Here is a 19759-nt window from a genome sequence, read left to right as displayed (position 1 = left end):
ACATTTATGGATTAAAATCCTTAATAAAACCCACATAACGTTATTTAGACTACTAGCCTTTAAGTTGGAGAAAAAAAAAAAAAAAGGCAAATAATCTTACATTTTTTGAATACCTGAACCTCTGTCTTTCCGAAGAGTGACTTGGCTTTTTCGTAGTCATTAATAACTACATCGTAATCACCCTTAAAAAAACAAAACACACAAAGAACAAACATTTATATTTGTTAAAAAAAAAAAAAAAAAAAGGTAACAGACTAATTTCAGCAAATAGCAAAGTATTTTTATAGGATTATACCTTCTGGATATTTCTTTCAATATTCAAGGGAAGGTTGAAGAGAAATTTAAAACGTTGAAGAACATTAAGTGCATTTCTCGTTGAATCAGCTTTGTCCTTGCGACCCAGAACTTCCTGGAATAAAGTATCTGCTGTGTTACTGGCTCCTATTTTAAAAAGGACAAAAATAAGAGAGAGGAATTAGTTCAAATGACATACATATTTTCCTCATTTTAATGAGTCATCCAACTTTTTTGAGAGCAAATGAGTAATTATTGCTACATTTCTATAGTTTAGTTCAACTGTGTTAACATTTTACAACTGATGAAATACTATTTCCAAGTGAACCACTTAGCATTTTAATGTGGTAAGACCTCTGTGCAATTAAAAACAATCACTCCTTCCTATTTCAAATGCTTAACTTTGCTGCAGATATTTTAGTTTGCTTTGGCTCCAGATCCACATTTTACAACTGAATTATGCATCTCAGGATATGGAAAAAAGCCATAGAAAGGTTTTTTTGGTAGGTTTTTTTTTTTCCAAAAGTGTAATTTCGTTAATTAATGTCATAGTTCTAATAGTTATCACAGGCTTTTGCAAACACTGGTTTTGTGTTTTCAAATTAAGTCTTAAAAATCATTAACAACATTTTATATTTAAGTGAGTCACTTAGAAGTACCCATGATTAAATCACAGACAATAGCATGACAGAAAAAGAAAAATCTAACTAGCTGGTCACGCTAATAGAATGAATACAAATTGTCTTCACATTGCTTTAAAAGTCTTGCTGGCATCATCGCATACAGGATCAAGCCTTGGTCAACGATTTCACGCAGTTAAGTTTCTATACTATCTGGGAATACTCTTGAGTAAGTACATTAAATATAGCCTTAAAACCTTTTCTATGCAGACTAAAAAAGCATTCTATTTTGTAATATGGATAATTTCCTAACAGAGAATAATACAATTGCATTTATAGCAGGGAAGATTTACAATGCATGCAAATATTTGCATTTTCAACTTGTGACTTATTTTTAATTAACAAAAAAAAAAAAAAAAAGAAATGGAACTGTTTTAGCCTTTTTGATCATTGCGTGTAGAAGTTTCTACTTTATCTGGTCTAGTGACTATACTTTAAGCAAAGATGAAAAAAAATTACATCAGTCTCACTGGGTGGCTTGCATGCCATTTTCTCTACTCAACACTGTGGGTGGCCTGCTCATGTTAAAAGTAGTCTTTGTAAAATAATTGTTATATCTAAATAATGTTTAAACTTTGTTGAAATTTTGAAGCCTTGAAGTAAAAAAAGTTTTGTCAGGATAGCTATTTCTGTTGCATACTATTTAGCATAGATTACTTTAATCCATTAAGGAGAAATACACAATGAAAACAGCTAGCTGGATATTTAAATAGAGACCACTGATAAAGTACAATTTTTCTCTTGAGATTATGATAAATGCTTGTTTGGTAAATCCTTCTAGTAAGTGACACATTTTTTTTTTTGTTAGAATTCATATGTTTCTTGTCCATACTTTTAACAACCAAGAAGCAATGTACCCTATCTGGGAATTAAAGTTATATTCTCAACTATTTTTTTTTTTAATTCAATGCAAATGTTTTTAAAAGGCAATTAATAACTGCAGGAATAGCACAGTGATTTCCATCTTTACTTTAAAAGTACACACATTCATCTCTTCATTAATTAATTTCCTATAGAAATCCTCAAGTCAAGTGAATTATTTTACTTTTTTCTATGGCTGCTTTTTTCTGTTTTACACAGAAATTGAAATGTACCAAATAAATGAAATTAATGAAATTCAGTACTTCATGGAAAATAGGTCTGCCTTTCTAGACTTTAAAAAATATTATACATTTTCTTCCCTCCTCATGCCTCTACATCCTTTCTACATTAACAATCTTTGTATCTTGATTACTGACGAATAATCTACACCTAAATAATAAAGTCCATGGATAAAAATTTAGGTCCTATATTGACTAACTATGTTTTCAAAACAGAAGATTTATCTTCTATGTGTTTTTTTTTTTTTTTTTACTTCAAAATAAAGTTCTTGTTATCCAACAGTTGTCTTTCGTAGAACATTACAGAAACACCACATAATGGAATTTGATTGACCTCCTTTAAGATACAATTCTTCATGAAATTCATTATAGCACACCATATGCTTTTTATAAATATATATTTAATAGCTTGTTTAGCAATTCAATTTAGCAAAAACTCTAAACGTTTATAATTTTGCCTATAACACTAGACCATGCTTCTAGTACCCCTGCTATTTCAATTCAATAATTTGACACACTCTTAACACACATTCGGATGCCATGAAAAACATCCTTATTCTTTGGAGTTTGTAATCTAGCTCACAACATCAATTGTCTCTCAAAATATGCACTTACAGTAAATGTAGAATTCAACTACAGACTTAAAGTAATTTTTGAAAGCAGGTCCTGTTACTTATGGATTATAGAAGCTTTTCAATGGTCAGACAAGAAACAAAGCTTTGATCCTGAACTACTTTGCATAATATTATTTACTCTTTTTAAATCCTTGTATTCCTACTTCCCTCCCACCCATCATGACTTGCAAAGTATCAAGAGGAAAAGCAGCCAATTCCTTTCACAACAGAACCAAACTTAATATAATACCACTCTGAAGCTCCTGGCACAAGTTCCTCTATAGATCCAGCTTGAAAAAGACAGTCTGCATTATCTGCATACAGATTTTAGCCACCATTTATCAAACTAAACAGCTATAATAGGTAGGTATGTCTCACGTTAGTGTGTAAGAAAATGACACAGACCTAAAATCTTGCTTTTTAATTTAAAATAGTCATCCAATTTTGTCAAAGGGAAAGCCTTCTCCAAGGAATCTGTGCCTTGTGCACGACATAGCACAAATACAGAACACAGAGCATTGTGGATTGCACTGGTAAATTTCAGCAAATGCTTTTTTTCTCCTGTCCTATACGTATCAAATATTCTGCACACACAGAGACACATTAGAGAATTTATATATAGTGTGTGTGAGAAGTTTTTTTGTGTGTGTTTGGGTTTTTTGCATTCCAGACAACAAGATCGGGGAATAACAATGTTCAAGCTACACCTTTATTGTGAGCATTAATGAAACTACTGAAAAGAGCTAGAGCTGTTCACACACCCCCTGCTTTCTTTGTGCTCCCCACACAAAAACACACATACAGTCACTGCTTTCTTCATGCAAGAGAAGAAAAACAGTGAACTTCCATGTCACTTTCTTGATTTCATAAAACACACTCAGACTTTCCAACACTGAGTCAGCTATCTGCATGTCATTCCTGCTTATTGATACAGCACTAAGGGAAACATCCCTTCCTCTGTGAAAAAAATCACAATGAAACAAAGTAAAATTATCTTGGCAGAAATCCCAGAATGAGAAAAAAGGTACTTTTTTGATCTGATGAAACGCATACCGATGTGCAGCAAATTCAAGCCATCTCTCTCAATGTAACCTTACAGTTAATACAGAGAAACAGAAAAGAAATCACTGACAGCTTTTCAAAGTTTCTTAAAAGAACGCTACTTCCAAGTAGTCTAAATGGCAGCAAATTAAGTGATAAAGATTTTGTTAATAGACCTTGTTATTGCAAAAGGCTTTGTTTTTTACCTCTTTTGCTCAGACTTCTTACAATCCTGGTATTTAGCTTTGCTCATCCTTCTAGAGTTTTGTCTATCCATACACCTCCTGTTTTCTTTCTCCATTCAAAATTGAGATGCCACCAAAATTCATTTAAAGTAAATGCTCTAGAACATCTTTATTTTGGTATTTATTTTCTTTATTATCACAAACATTGCTGAAAGTCCTGGCAAAAGCTGCTACTAATTTCAAAAGGTGTACTATCACACCCTGAAATCACTACCATGAGATAGAAAAAGGTAGGAGAGACTGTACTGTTTTCTACTTTCTACCATATTCCTGGGAATATAGTAAAGCTTGTTAGAAAGTCTGAAGTCCATAAATAGTTGCTGCTGGAAGGACAAAACTTACTGTTCAGAACATTCTCCAGTTTTTGCGTCATGGATCCTTCTACTTTTTCCGTTCCATCCGCTTCCAGTTTTTGATGGATTGCTGGAATAAAGTGTGTAGTTAAAATGCAGAACATTTTAATAGGTGGGAATACATTACATCAAAGTGACACTTTTAAACATTTTACAAATTAAAAATAAAGTGTTATTTTTCTTGTTAGACATAAAAAATACAAACATGCTTCATGGCAGCAGAGTCTAGTGGAGGACAGGGCTTAGAGCCAGACATTGCAGAATTTTAACCATTACTTTAACACAGACTTCCTGTATCTTCTTGAACAAGACACTAACGCTCAAGGAACAAAAAAAGGCAACACATGGAAAGAACAATCCCAATTAGCAATCACGCAGTACAAATGTTAATTCAATTTGGTATTTAAAAAGTAAGCATCATTAAAACAAAATACTTCTGCTTTGTAGAGCAAGGTTTTTACACTGATCTCACCAAAAAGAGATTAGCAATAATTAAAGGGTAAAAAGAGTCATGGGGAATTTGGATAATCCCAAAATCAAGTTCTAAAACCCTCCCTCACCAGTTGCTTGCATCTATAAAAACGTACTCTCAAAACAAACAATTTATAAGTATCTTGTAGCAACACACTGCATTAACCATTACACAGAAGCATCACAATGCTTTTGCTCAAAACCATGTGAAAATGGAGGAGAGCTTGCATTTTTTTTCTTTTTTGAAGATGCTATTTTTTCCTGTCCTAAAATACCAAGAGCCCCGACTCGTTTCCACATCATATTACTAAAGGATGTCAAATGTGCAGTATCAGCATTAAATTGTTGGTTTATTATATCTTCTTTTTCAGGAAGAGGGAGATTTACCAGCATACCTTAACTACACCATACCACTCTGGAAACAGAAACAGTGAATGGAGTGTAGATACTCCTTGTAGATACTCCTTTCTTCTACTCACTCTCTCCTACACACTCTTCCTTCCCTCTTCCTCTCTGTTCAGTACAACCACCACAGATCATATAGATTTTTTTTTGAAGGTAGCATTTCTGTATACATGTATAGAGTATACATGAAACGATTTGAAAATTTAAAATGCAAATAATATTTTTAAATTTGTTAACGTATGTAAAATCCTCTCTATGAAATAGTCATCAGCTCCTGTTGCTTCAGACAAAATTAAGGTCCTAAAAAAAAAAATAAATGGTACAGCTTCCCGCTGATTCTCAGTAGAATGAACTGAAGTTAAGCTACACTTGAAAACAGTGATGCTCACTCAGTGCTTTGAAGAAAGTGAGCAATGACATATTTTAGCTCAAAACACAAATACAGTTTTGAAACCAGTTTCCCAATTGTCCCAGTTTATCTTGCTTTGCATGGCAGAACAACCCGAGTCCCTCAACTGGATTCTTTTAAGATAAAACAAAACTAGAAGATGCATTCCATGAGTATATCTAATATGTTCCAGGAGATACCTGGAATTCAATCCAGTGGGTGGTACTTGAACCAGTCTAAAGTATACCCCAAACTGCCTATAACGTGCACATTCAGATGTCATCACCTACTGGTTTTGGGATGCGAGAGATTTAAAAGGAAAGAAAAAAAATAAGGGAAAATTCTATTATTTTCAAACATCTAAGTTTGACCCTTTAAGTGGATCCTGCAGAAAGAATTTAAAGCAGCTTTGCTTTTTTGAAAAGGCAAGAGCATCTTTGTCTTTGTTATTAAAGTCATTAGAGGGGAAAAAATAAATCTAATTTAGGACACTGTATTTCTTAAACCAATCAACACTTAAATGAAATGAATTAAAACTAACAGATTCTTTCATATTTTAAGAAACAGAGGTGTATCTTAAAATACAGTGTGTTGTTAACCATAGCAGATATTGTATCTATGACACTACCTGCAAGAATACCTCTACAATTTTATAACAAAACCATTAAAGGTTCTAATGATACTATTCCATTTATATACATCAGTTTCAGTCACAGGTAGACAATTACTAAACTGTAATTAATGTTACATACTGAAATTTCATCAGAATAGCAACCAGAACATAAAACCAAATATTGCAAGTACTTTTGGAACCACATCAAAGTGTAATGATTTGAATTTAAATATTCTGAAAGCATTCTACAAAGCATATTTTTGAAAGATACTTTCTAAACGGATGTGGATAAGAAACTAAGTTACATTTAAAGATTTTAAAAATTTAGTATTTTGGAACTATTCATGACATAGCATTAAATGCTGACCAATTAACTATTACATAATGTTACTCCTGAAGGGGACACACCTAAGAATTTCCAAAACGGAACTTAACATCTAAATCTCTATATCAAAGCACCTTTTATCGCCAATATGTGCCAAACATGATGACCTCCTTTAATGTACAGAACAAGAAGTTTTGAAACACCATGATTTACCATGTTAGCACATTAAAAAATGCCAAGTCATGAACTATAGTTTCTTATACTGACAGCAGCTTATTTAGAAATTGTCTGATCATTACCCAGTTCCCGAAAGTTTTAAAACACATCACCAAAGCAATTCTCTTTCTCATGTCCTTTAGATAAGAATATACAATATCAGCACTATTCCCTTCTTTTCTTTCTAGAAGATGGATGACCAGATTTCGTTCACACTGGTATAATTTCAAGTTGGCAGCTTAGCATAAAGTATTTGAAATTCTTAGCTTGGAAATAGTGGTATTGGAAACCCAGGAAGAATAATTCCATTAAGCCAATTCATAGGTGTGTTCAGGCAGGGAAAACACCTCAATGGCACAAAATATAAAAATAATACAAGGTATCAAGTTCCAGAAAGGTGGAAAGCACTGTGGAGTAACAATAGAGGTATATTAAACATATACAAGTGGTAGTGTAAACAAAAAGGTATTTTTGAACCACTGTCTAAAATAAAGTATTTTAGGACATATTGAAGAAGCGTAGACCTACCTAAACTACTCTCTACTCACAATAGGATTTCCTGTATATCTTTCTGCATGTTTAACATGCTACTTTGTGTACAGAATCTATTTTCACACATATTCAGATTTAGCAATAAGTACATCCATATGAATACCAAAGTTGAGTTACAAAAATAAAGTTTCAAGTTTTCATAGTGAAAAATGTTACGAAAAATACTTTATCAGAAAGTCTAACCTTACTTTGTATGCATCAACAGATTTTTAAAAAGCTAAGTACACATCCCTTCCATGAGGACCAGACAAGAAGTCTCCAAGTTAGAAGTTTAGACAAGCAAAACTATGTGCAGTCAAGAAAAATAGCCGTAGACCTAATCAGACTGGAAGGAATCCAGAGATACTCAAATTATCCTTTTATCGTAGAGCTCTAAACCCATGTAACGGTGGGATGGTGCTGTTTGGGACAATCCCCATTCTCTTACACTCACAGGCATTTTTTTACTGGATCTAGCAATCACACAGCTGCAGGGCAGCCATAGTGCGATGATTTGGTGGAAAACTAACTCAGTAAGAAAGAGATCTTTCTTTATTGACCAGTGGCCTTGCCTAAATCTTGCTCCAGGTGCACCACTGCAATACAATGGAAGAGGGAGGAGCAGATGGCCAAGGGCAGGTAGAAAGGCAGCCTACACCTCCCAGAGTAGCCAGCAGTGGAGATTAACTTCAAAGCAACTTCATATCCTCAACTCATCACTGGCTGCAGTAAGAAGAGCAAGGAGGAAAATGTAGGTCTTTGAAGACCTGAAATAAAGGATGGACAGGATTTTTTTTCTTGAATTGCCAGTTATCATGGACTTACCTAATACAAGCTATACAAGTTGGAACAGCAGTTGGAAATCTAGGAGAGCCTGTTTACCGTTATTGAGGAGCTCTACTGTGAGAAGCATACAATAAATAGAAATGCCAGGTCCAGATGCTTCAACTAAGGACAGAAAATTAACTGTATTTTGTATTATCTTCGCCAATAAGCGTTCAAGTTTCCAGCTAAGTCAGAATATTTCAAAGGCTTGCAAACTTCAGAGCTGCAGTGAGATACTAACTAATAATAGTGAAAAGACTAAGTTTAGAGCTCACAGGCTCTAAACTGTGACTAAATACTACAGGATTGGTTATTTTTGGTCAAAACACATACAAATTCAAATCTGGCAAATAAGCCTTAGAATAGTCCTTGCAGTAAAATAAACTGCAACTAATACATTGCTGGTTGTGATGAAAACAATTTTATTTAATCTAAGGAAGGATACAGTTTTCTACTTGGCAACCATAAAGCTAACAAATTAAACCACACTTGCCAGGATCATGCAGTTTTTGACTTGCAAATTTCATTCTTGATTTACTTATTAGACATTTTTAAAACACATTTTGAGATAGCCATCAAGAGTGGTATTCTCAAAACTTCCTCAGCCTAACTCAGGTCAAATTAACACAGAAGCAAGTTTTCTGCTATTTTCTGAGTGAAGATGGCTAGAAATGTATTTGGTAGATCTGAAAATCTTACCCATTTCCACAGAAATATGGTTAAAGAGGGGAAAAATAAAGTACCTGAAATGAATCAAACCCTTTTAGTCAGATGCAGAAAATAAGCGGGGAGGGGGAAGAATACAAAAAAAGGAAAACCTGACTCAGCAAATTATTTTTGAAGATCTGATGTGGTAACTATAAAGAACTTGGCATCCAGGCAGAGATATGGAGGGATGAAGAACACATGTTAACGTGCTTCCAGGATTCATGCCAACAGATTAATAAAAATGCCTTTGGTTTCCTTTATTGAAAGATCAACAATTTGAACAAATGGCTACTGATGAGGACAGCACCTCTACGTAGGGTAAAAATGTATGGATTCAACAGGAATGCATAGCTATAAATAATGAACAAAAACCAACACATAAGGCAGCATGTCCTGAACAGAGCTGGTAATACATTACACTAAGAGAAGCTTAAAAAACCTAAGGTTTGTAACTAAGGCCATTAGTCAATACTGCTAAGGTTTTTTTGGTTTGGGTTTGTGTCATGTTTTTTCCCTTAAGATTTCTAGATATTTTTGCAAATTACATGGCAAACTTGGCTTTATATTGGTAAACATTGCTAATCCAAGCAGAAATTAGAAAATACTGAAGTAAACATAATATTGTCTTCAATTGCCTTGTTGTGTTTTGTTTCTCTAGCATTCATATTTTCAAGTTTGTTTACTCAGCACAGTGGAAAAAATAAAAAATGAGATACTTAAAATGAATAAAAATATTAAAGCATGGTGCTAGGAAGGGAGGTTTTACAGAAATAAGAGAAAAACTGTAGTCTAACAACACGGCAAGGTCTGATAAGTTTTGTTCTCACACACATTTGTATTAAGGCAAGTGTGATGTTTCTAGGCAAATACCTCAGAAATAGACAGGAAAACAGGGTTTATTATTCTGCTATGGATCTACTAAAAATTCTGGGGGTGGATCCAGGTCTTTGCCAGGATACGTCAAAATGTTTGCATTTTTACCAATGCAGTGCTAACCTTCTGGATCTATGAAAGCTAATGGCAGAAATAAAAGCAGTTTTTAAATGCTGCATGTATTTTAAGAGTGGTATGGAAATCAAAATGGAATGATGTAATATGAAATGAAGCTGGTTTCATGGCTGTAGGTGAAGTCTGGCTCAAATTTAATCGTAAGTAATTTTTTGGACACTTGCAATCAACTTCAGTATTTCCTACTTGAAAAATGCAATTGCAAAAAAAAAAACAACCACCAAACACTTTCTTTTTGATGCTTTACTGTTTTTCAGATGCAAACAAAACAATTTAACTGAAAAACACAAATTCATAAAGCATGACAGCCACATAGTAACTAAAAGCTACCATGACTGCATGCATTTAGGGAAATTCTGCTAGTAATCAGCTAACTTCTTTTAAATCAGTAATTGTTTTAGAGATGTAATTTGAGCAGACAGCATAAAGCCAGGTACAGACTTGGGCACAGAAATTTCACTACGGATTGAGACAACTCCTGCTGTTTCACACTTTTTCAAATCAGACCATCTCTTTATTTGAGACACTGAAAGAAACCACCCCCTCGACAATGCTACGGTAAAACCTGCATGAAAGTTTGAGCCTTTTATCAATCATGACCACACAACTTTGCCTTTTAGAGTTGCCTTAATAACTAGTCTGCTATAGAAATAGATTGTAGACATTGCATGAAGAAGCATCCACCCGAGACTAAACTACCTGCACCATCACCTAGATGCTTTCTTTACCAGCACCCAAAGCTTTCTCAGTTGACCTCTCTCTCACCATACATTGCTCATTGCAATGTACCCCTTGTTATCTGGTGCTGCAAGCTCAGAACACAAGTTCTCAACAAACAAATAAATCAGCATGTCTATTTTTCCGTTGTGTGTACATGAAAAGGCCCACAAATGCAAGGACAAAATATGTAATAATTATAGCGCAATAGCTTCTTATTCAGCTTTTGCATAGAAGTGTTGCACAAGGATACCTCAAACCTTCAGACATGAGCATCCACTTGGAAAGCTAGACCATGAGCTTAGAGAACATCAGTTATTGCTTCATGACTACTTGGAGGCAATACCTTAATTCTTAAACTGAAATAATCTAACTTGCATCTACTGCGGGGCACAGACCCACATGTAAACTCTTACTCTGAAGTGACTGATACACTATTAAATACACGGCCAACACATGGAACATCTTAGTTTATCCTTGCCAGGTTGTTTCCACGGTCCTGTTCTTTCTTAACCTCTATGAATTACCATATATAACTGCTATAATAGCAGACTTCTTACCCTGCAAAGACTATATTCTATCATCTGAAGTGAGATGAGGAAGACAAGATTAATTGACACACACCACACAGAGCACTTCTAGCTATTTTAAGTCAGGTGCATAACATTTAAGTAGTAATCATACATTTGAATTTGATTTACTCAAACCCATATGTTTAATAAAAATTCATATTATTTGGGAAAATGTGATTTAGATATGTTAGAAAACAGGAATGTGCTAAGAGCAAAACCTGGTATAACAGTCTGAAGCCGTACTACCTAGCAAAAACAGTCATGGAGCTAGCAATGTAAAACCACTTCAAAATTAGTCATCAGTCTAGTCTGCAAACAGAATCGCTAATGAAAAAATTGCTGTATATACTCTCTTCAAATTCAAACATGCCATAACTCTTCAAAAGCCAGAAGCAAAGACACACTTTTATGACTGACAAGCATCAGTTTTCAGTTTCTCAAACTGTCAGTCTGGCTCAGAACTGAATATAGATCTGGTGGTTTATTTTCTCTTAGTTTCAGAAAAAAAATAATTTAACAGACATAATGGCAACAGAATGCTGAATACTGAATCAGATCCAGGATCACTGTCATGCTCATTCTAGAACAGGCCTGAGGGAAAAAAGTGCAAAAAATATTCTATAGGAAGGCAGAAGACAAGAGAGGCAGAAGAGAAGCAGAAGAGAGGCACTGATCAGATATAGGATCATTTCAGCCAGGTAAACATTATCCTAGCCTATGTATTTAATGAAGGTATTAGATAAAATGCCAACTACAGTCCAAGTTCTCCATCATCCTAGCATGAGCATAAGCCACATATCTGAACAGCAGTGGAAGAGGGAAAAAAAAAAAGGAATAGTGCTCTAATAGCCAGCAGTGCTTCCTTTGTACATATTTTTTTCTGAAAATCATGTAAAATGTGTTTGTAGTTGTAACTGCACAAGAACTATTGCCATGACAAATCAGCAAGTTCAATCTAAATCTCGAATTTGTTCAGTGTAGTCGTGTTTCAAAGACAACACAACATCATCTTTACTTGCCAATACAGATGTCATACTTGCATGGTTTTTGCATAACTGAGTGACTGAAGTGGTCATTTCCCTATTTTTTTTCCCTTTCCCTTAAATAAAAAGAAACTCTGCAGCATAAGCCTCTTTGTAAAAAGCACTTCTGAAAAAAATATATTCAAAGTAAATGCATTTGCTAATTCTCCAAAGACTTCCGTGCAGGACATGACTTCTTCATGACAATTAAACACGGCTTGTCTACAAGCACATAAACAGCAGCCCTTTCAGGAATGCTACCGTCTAGGTTGCAATTAGAATGACAGGAAATAAATCAGCTGAACTCCCCACCATCGACAACTGGGTCAAATTGAGGTGAGCCCAGTTCCCCTCAGCTCAGTTTACAGCTGCCTTCAGCTGACGAAACAAACTTCCTGCTGAACGGCTCCTTCGCAGCAAAGTCACTGTCACACTGGCAGCCAAGCTACCGGGCAGAGAGACAGGAGGATCTGATAAGGCAATTCTATCTTCCAAGAAATGAAACCAAACAAGCAAGGGTTCTGCTAAGAAAATAGGAGGTCAAATAGGCTAAACTGTTTCTAAAAAACAAATACAATAAACATCTCAGGATAGCTTTTCGTGGTTTTTGCTGCTTACTTGTGAAAACTTTAATACTCATTTAAATGTGTAATACAGTCTGATAGCACACTCAAGATCAGACTGATCTCACTGATCCCAGGCTAATGGAAAAAGTTGCACCATAATCAGTAATTCAGGGTTTCCAGATCAAGCTCACGTATTTAAAATAAACACTGTTAAAACAAGTGTATGGGTTCAAAAAAGCAGGTATAAACAGATGCGCAAAAAGATGAAGTACCTGGTAAAGCAAGTGTTATACCTCTTCAAGTTAGCCTCCTACAAAAAGTAACATCCTGCACCAACTTCAGGAGACCCAGGAGAAATAACTGTACACAGATAGCCTCGCTCTACAACAGAACAGACCTACAGTTTGTAAAGCACTGGTGCTAGAATTTGTGTTCTAGGACATCTGAAGAGCAAAAGTGAGTGCCTGACTTTTTGCCCATCAACAAAAATGTATCTTCAGAAAATGCATTAGATCTTAGAAAACTTCTCAGTGGAAGTGAATTATAAAAAGCCAAGCCGAATCAAGGCACCTCAGGAAAACAGAAATCATATTGGAAAACGGTGTTCAGTAATGATTTTCCATCGAGTCACTTTTCATCTCTGACTGCTGTATGCTCAGCAAATCAGGAAATTTCGCAGAACCAGGGCTATGTCCGTAATAGTTCATGCTGAAACAATCTTTCGGCTTTCAAATATAAAGTGTTCTTCATGTACCTTTGTTTAAAGGCACACAAATTCTAGTTGCACCTTTTTAAATGAAAAAATAAGACATATAAATTCACCTTTACATCTGTAAGGACAGAAATGTGCCCTTATATCACTGTGTACAAACACTATATAGCCACAGTATAGTGGTATTTTTAATTTAATCTTCTGTTAAAGAGCTTGAATTTAATAATTTCATGCCTACAAATTAATGAAGGTTTTGTTTGTTTGGGGGTTGTTTGTTTTTGTTTGTTTTTCTGAAGAAAAGCTTTGATAACTGACAGGAGGGCAGGATGATGATGTCAAAAGTACCCTTTTTTTTGCTGCTACTGGAAGCTTCTCCACATCAAACTTAGCTGTTAATTGTACCTACCACAGGTTCAAGTCTTGCCAAGGATATAACATTTTTCCATCTACATTCCCTCAAAAAATATACTGCGTAAAGGGGAAAGAAAGGGCAAATAAGCAGTTCTGCATTACAAAGCTAAAATTCATATGCATTAAGGGACTTTTTATTTTAATTGAAAAGAATCAAAAACGCTTCTGCATGTGAATTTATTAGGAATTTTCAACAGAGAAATGCATATTAAAATGCTATATAAGGCAGCTGTGACCTGCACTGCATTCTCATTAAAATTTGGTTTCAGAATTTAAAAACTAAATATTGTATTGATAAATCCTTTGAAGTCCAGTGTTATAACTTTGAATTTATAAGAGACTAAGACTTCAAGCCTTTAATTTTCTTTTACAACACCATCGAGGCCATTCATTCTTAGTACTATTGTAATTCACTGTTTCTAGCAACACAAGCTACAAGTCTACTTCCTTCTGAGTACTTAAGGGGGATCACTGGGAAGAACACTAGAACAAGCCACTTTGGTTACAGATGAAAAGTGGCACCAAGAACCACACGAGTCATCCCAAGTTTTCAATTCATAGTTTATCTAAAGGACTGCACTGATAAACTCCAATTTTAGATAAAAACAACACTCTGATACAGATAAGAGGTGTAAATCAATATTGCAGCTATAAGATTTTTTCAAAAAATTGAGAACACAGTATTTAGTGAAATAAATGAGTTTGATTTCCCCATCATTATTTTATTAGTATTTTTCACATTCCTAGTAGCTCTCTGGCCTCTCCATTTATCAGAAAGCCAGTCTCCAAAGGCAAGAAGCCTACACTTTGATAGGACAAGAGGAAAAAAAGAAATCACTCAGTTGTGTTCAGTCTTTCTAAAACCTCTCAACATTTATGGTTTGCATTAGCTTTCTGTAAATCCTACTAAGTCCAAAAAATAATCTTACAAGATAACACAAATGTCTGCCTGCACTACTTCTCATCCATAGCAGTAACTGTTTGGAATCAGAATTCTGAACCTTTTAGAGTACTTCATATGGTATATGCAAAGCAGATTTGGTTGTGAAAAACAAGTCACATTCCAATATTTCTTCAGGATTGTTTAGGAGTTTGAACTATTTAGGAAAAATTGGGATTTCAGTATTTTCAAGATTTTTAAGACTTACAAAGAAATAGCCCATTATAATTTTTCCTAACTTTTAATAAAAACTCCGCCTAATAATATTGAAGAATGCCAAATACTGATTCGTTTTAGTGTCTTTTCCTATGACTATCACCACAATCTTTAGTATTTCCACTAAATCCTTTAATACTTCCCTTCTGTTAGTGAACCTATCTAGATTTAGGTCAAGGTTTTCCAAAACTGATCAGTAATAGGTCAGTTCTGGGCAGAGGAATAAAGATGTTCAGGAGTTAAGATTCTTCACAGGAAGAATCTGAAGATGCCTCAAGAAGAGGTCTTCCCCATCACAACACAGGTGTCCACACTTGTGGCAGAAGTTCTCTTCAAAATTAGGCAGGCAGCCAAAAACTATCAACCACTTTTGAAAATGCTGTCATCAGAAGGGCAGGTGACAGGTTTATTTGCCTGGGGCAGGAATACGGGTGGACAATGAGGTGAGACAACACTACCTTCTCTTTTCCCTGACACGTGGAAGTGGTTACCAGACAGTGAGCAACCTGCAAGTGGGCCATGAGAAAACTGACACTTCTCTAAAGCAGTGTTCCTAAAGCCAATGGAAGTGCTAGTGTGGCTGAGGCTATAAGAAGATATGTTTTCTTACTCTGTGGTACCCATAACACAAGATCAACGATCAGGAATGATAATCCTGCAATATACAATAGCCATGGATGACAGCACCTAATATTAAGCCTACTGGGGATGGCCCAGCACTGTCTCTCTCTTATCCAGCACAGTTCCTAATTAGACAGGACTACAGTAGCCCACAATGAGCTTCTGCTAGAGAGAAATTTTATATTTTAAGTAAATATATAAATATAACAGACAACTAAGGTAACCTCCCTAGTGTGTTGCATTTTCCCTATGGCAAGTAGAATATAAAGGCCATATGATTTCCCAAGTCAGAGTTTACTGAACATTCATGTAAGTCATACAGTCTGACTATGGGATAAGGCATCATAAAATCGGGTTTTTATATTGGTAGAGTTTGCAAGTTCTCTTACTATCATGTCCCATTCAACATTTCCTGTATTTTCTGGATTTGTGGTCTAAGCGGATGCATCAAATCCTTCCCATTCCTGTCAGATATATTTGTAAAAGCTGACACCAAATGTATCACAACAATCAGCTAGCCAGTCCCAGTGATCAGCACAATACAAATTTTGGGCTTATTACACACTTTTAGAAGAGAATGCAAAGGAAAACCATATTTTTTAATATTAAATTCAACTACACATGCAGATCTTGTCTTTTCTTTAATACTGTATATAGGAAGTGGAGAGCATCTTTACCTGACAGAGCATCTTGTGCTTCAAAAAATGTGCTGAGACCTCCTTTCACATAAGCTAGACTCCCCTCATTTTTCTTATTAGCTTGTTTCTTCAAGTTCACAACAGCCGTTTTGAGCTGATCAAAACTGAAAACAAACAAGAAAACCACCATAACATTCAAACAATGAATAATGTCACCTAATGAACAAGCAAAACAAACTATCTGGAAAACAAACCAGCTACTTTTGCCACAACTATTAAGGACAGAGTAGTTGCTAACAAGTGTGCTTCTTGCCAATAATTCTTTACTCTTAGTCCAAAAATGGTTTGGTTTTTAGTTTTAATCCTAAATTGAAGGATCCTATAATTTGTGATGGAATAGACTTCTTTATAATACAAATTAGTTAAGAAATTTCTTCTAAACATGCAATACTGCTCTTAGCTAACTGCCCGTACTACATTAAATAGGTAATAGTACAATCCAGTACACTTAGTACACTGGATTAACTACTGGGATGTTAGAAGTCTCTCTAATAATGACATTTGTTTAACTCTGCAGTGCAGCTCACAGTGCTTTTACACTTCCACTTTCTGAACTCCTTCAATATTTTTATGTTGGTTCAGACATACAGTTCAGAATTGAACACAATATTAGTGCAAAAATAAACACTGAACAGATTCCTGCTTGATGAAAGTATGTTTTTCACATGTAGCCCATCGAATTGTTTTAGAAGGAGGCTTCATGAAGAAATTTTAATCCCCAACTTCTTGTTTGTATGGTAGGTTTCTTTTTATCTTAGTTTCCTAATATTTAAGGATTTTTGCTAGTTTACATTAGATTTCACTTTTTCGTTTATTTTGCAAGTGACTGGAATTATTTTAGAAGTGATATGTCACAACTAATACTTAATTATTGCATAGCATTTTTTTGTTGTTCGTGATGAATATGATCTCAGTAGTCATGCTACTAGATTCATTATAAAAGCACTATCACAAACAAGCTCAGAAATACAAATGTAACATGTGATTTTCATCCTTAAAGTCTCTTCTCCTACCTGCAGGCCAAACCCATCTCCCTAATACAAAAGAATCAAACAAAAATTGTACCATACCTCAGAGAGGGGAGGCAAACAATGAAGTAAGGAAATTAAGACATAAGGAAATTCCCCAGCAGCTTTTGTCCATTTTAAATAGTGACAGAAAAAGACATTTTAAGAGAACAAACCAAAATTTAGCTCAGATAGTGAGAAGAGTATCACCACCTGCTGGGAGACATAAAACACGAGTGCACTTACAGGCACTGTCCTTTTTATACTGATGACATCACAACATTTTGCTTCCTTTCCTATTTCAATCTGCTGGTCAGAAATCACATTAGCCAACAGCCAGTTGGTCTATTTGGGCATACAAGAAGTACTTATCAGCAGCATTTTCAAACTAACAAAAATCTGTACAGTTCTCTTTTTAAGCACTGTTTCATGTTATCTGATGATCTAATAGTAGGTCTAACTAGTTTATTTATATTTGTCAGGATACTGTTGGGGTAAAAAAAAAAAATAATTAAAAAAGATGTTATTTTGATTGCTTAAAAAGAATTTCCTTCAGGGAAAAAAGCAGGCATAAGCTAACCAAAACATCAGTGCTCCACACATTTAGCACTCCCAATACCTGAGGTTATGTAGAGGACAAGAATGAAACGACTGCTGTGTGTTTCCGGAAAAATAGCAAAAACTATATGGGTCATATAATTCTACAACTCCAGAATATTTCTAAGACTACATATTTTGAAGCAGGAAGGAAAAGAAAAAGAATCAGTTTTGTTTATTTTTTTATTTAAAATTAGATTCAAAACATAATTGGATTCACCCCACCCTTTGAACCATTCTTCCTATTGAGTTTTAGACAGTTTTTGCACCTTCAATGCTAAGATTTAGATTTTATAAACCAATAAAATCTTAACATACAAAAAACCAGCTTTAATTTAAAACGAAACACTAATACTTTTTATTTCACTGCACCAAGGGGACCATGACTTGAAACTACTGACATACAAAAAAAGAAATTGATTAAAATTTTCTTCCAAGAAAGATTAAGTTCTTAAGCTGATACTAGACAAAGCTTTTAAAATGATTTTTTTCTTAATAGGAAGCTTCAAACTGACATGAGAATGGTCTTTCATGCACTGACTCATTGGCATACTACAAATTAAAAAGGGGCCATGCAAGCTAGTATAATTATCAATTCATAGTACTGCCGACCAGAAAAATCAGTGTCTTACTTACACTTTGTTCTATTAGAACTATAACCATTACATTACACTCTTGTTCATATTCAATGGCAATTGTGATAAAAAGAATTATTTAAGCAGTAATTAAGAAGTAATTTAATTCATTTTCTGGATCAACAGCACCCTTAAATGTACTTAAACCATCTATGATAAACACCTATCAAATCAAATCTCACTCTCCTGTGATGGTCTTTCTGCAGCTTTTCAAGTTACAAGGTCCCAGGGCTTAAGCAATCTGATATTGTTTTTAATCTGCATCTAACCTAAACCTCCCTTGCTGCAAACTGAGACAGCTTGTTCTATTCTTAGCAAACCAAGAACAATCAATGACTATCCTTGCACTGCTCACTACATATTTAGAACATGCATTCTGTTTTTTGGTTTTTTTTTTTTTTTTTTTTTTTATTTTCTAAGCATCTATTTCACTCAAGCTGTATACCCACAGATATTTATATATTCCTATTTTTGTGACTCAGCTCTCCCAGCTTTCTTAAAGCAGTGGCCAAAACTGGTCAGTGCACTTCAACTGCAGCTTTAATAACACTAAGCAGAATAATTATCCCCATATCTTGCTGATGTACCCCAGAAGATTATTTGTACAGCCAGTCAACTGGTATTTATGGCACATTATAAACTCCAGGTTGTCTTCTGCACTACTGTTGTCTAACCCCAGGTGTGTACTCTGCTGCTTGCCTCCCCCACAGCCCCTAGAGCCTTGCACTCAACTATTTCATGACTGCTACAGCCAAGGCTGTCACTGGTCATCATGTGCCCTGTCTCGCCTGCAAGAATCAGGTTCAGGAAAGCAGCACTCCTAGTTGCCCACCTAGCAGCCACATTTGAAGTAATTCCCAGAACTCTCCATAAGCCTCCTCGATTGCTGCCCATCCTGCAAATATCAGGGAAGTTAAGTTCTTCTGCAGGAACAAGGGGCTGCTCTCTGGAGACTTCCTGAAGTTGCCCAAGGAACACTTCATTTACTTCCTCATACCACCATTACAGGTTTTCCAGCTCCTTGAACAAGTTCTAAACCATCCTGCCACCTGCGCTGTAAGAGGAGCCATACATTGAAGCTGTTCCTTCACACAGAGGTCAAGTGCCTCTCTTTTTTTCCTGGCTATCTTTCTCAGAAAGCCTCTTCCAATCCATCACAGAACTCCATGCAGATGAGCTTATTTCACTGGGATGCTTGTCTAATCCCACATGTGGAGCTCTGTAAAGG

General features: G+C 35.1%; 1 protein-coding gene across 2 annotated transcripts in view; it reads right to left on the bottom strand.

Annotated features, from left to right (window-relative positions):
• EXOC2 (exocyst complex component 2) overlaps positions 1–19759 on the bottom strand; it is a 130545-nt gene that overhangs the window by 78920 nt on the left and 31866 nt on the right. For both annotated transcript variants that reach the window (XM_071804532.1, XM_065832003.2), the window contains exons 6-9: positions 16272–16396; positions 4317–4397; positions 296–441; positions 101–182 (exon numbers count right to left, since the gene is read on the bottom strand). In XM_071804532.1, the coding sequence (XP_071660633.1) occupies positions 101–182; positions 296–441; positions 4317–4397; positions 16272–16396 (434 nt within the window). The remainder of the gene's footprint in view (positions 1–100; positions 183–295; positions 442–4316; positions 4398–16271; positions 16397–19759) is intronic.

The sequence above is a fragment of the Patagioenas fasciata genome, chromosome 2, assembly GCF_037038585.1.
Source record: "Patagioenas fasciata isolate bPatFas1 chromosome 2, bPatFas1.hap1, whole genome shotgun sequence".
Classification (NCBI taxonomy): Eukaryota; Metazoa; Chordata; class Aves; order Columbiformes; family Columbidae; genus Patagioenas; species Patagioenas fasciata.
The sequence above is the reverse complement of the archived record's forward strand: the minus strand, read 5'-3'. Positions and strand labels throughout refer to the sequence as shown.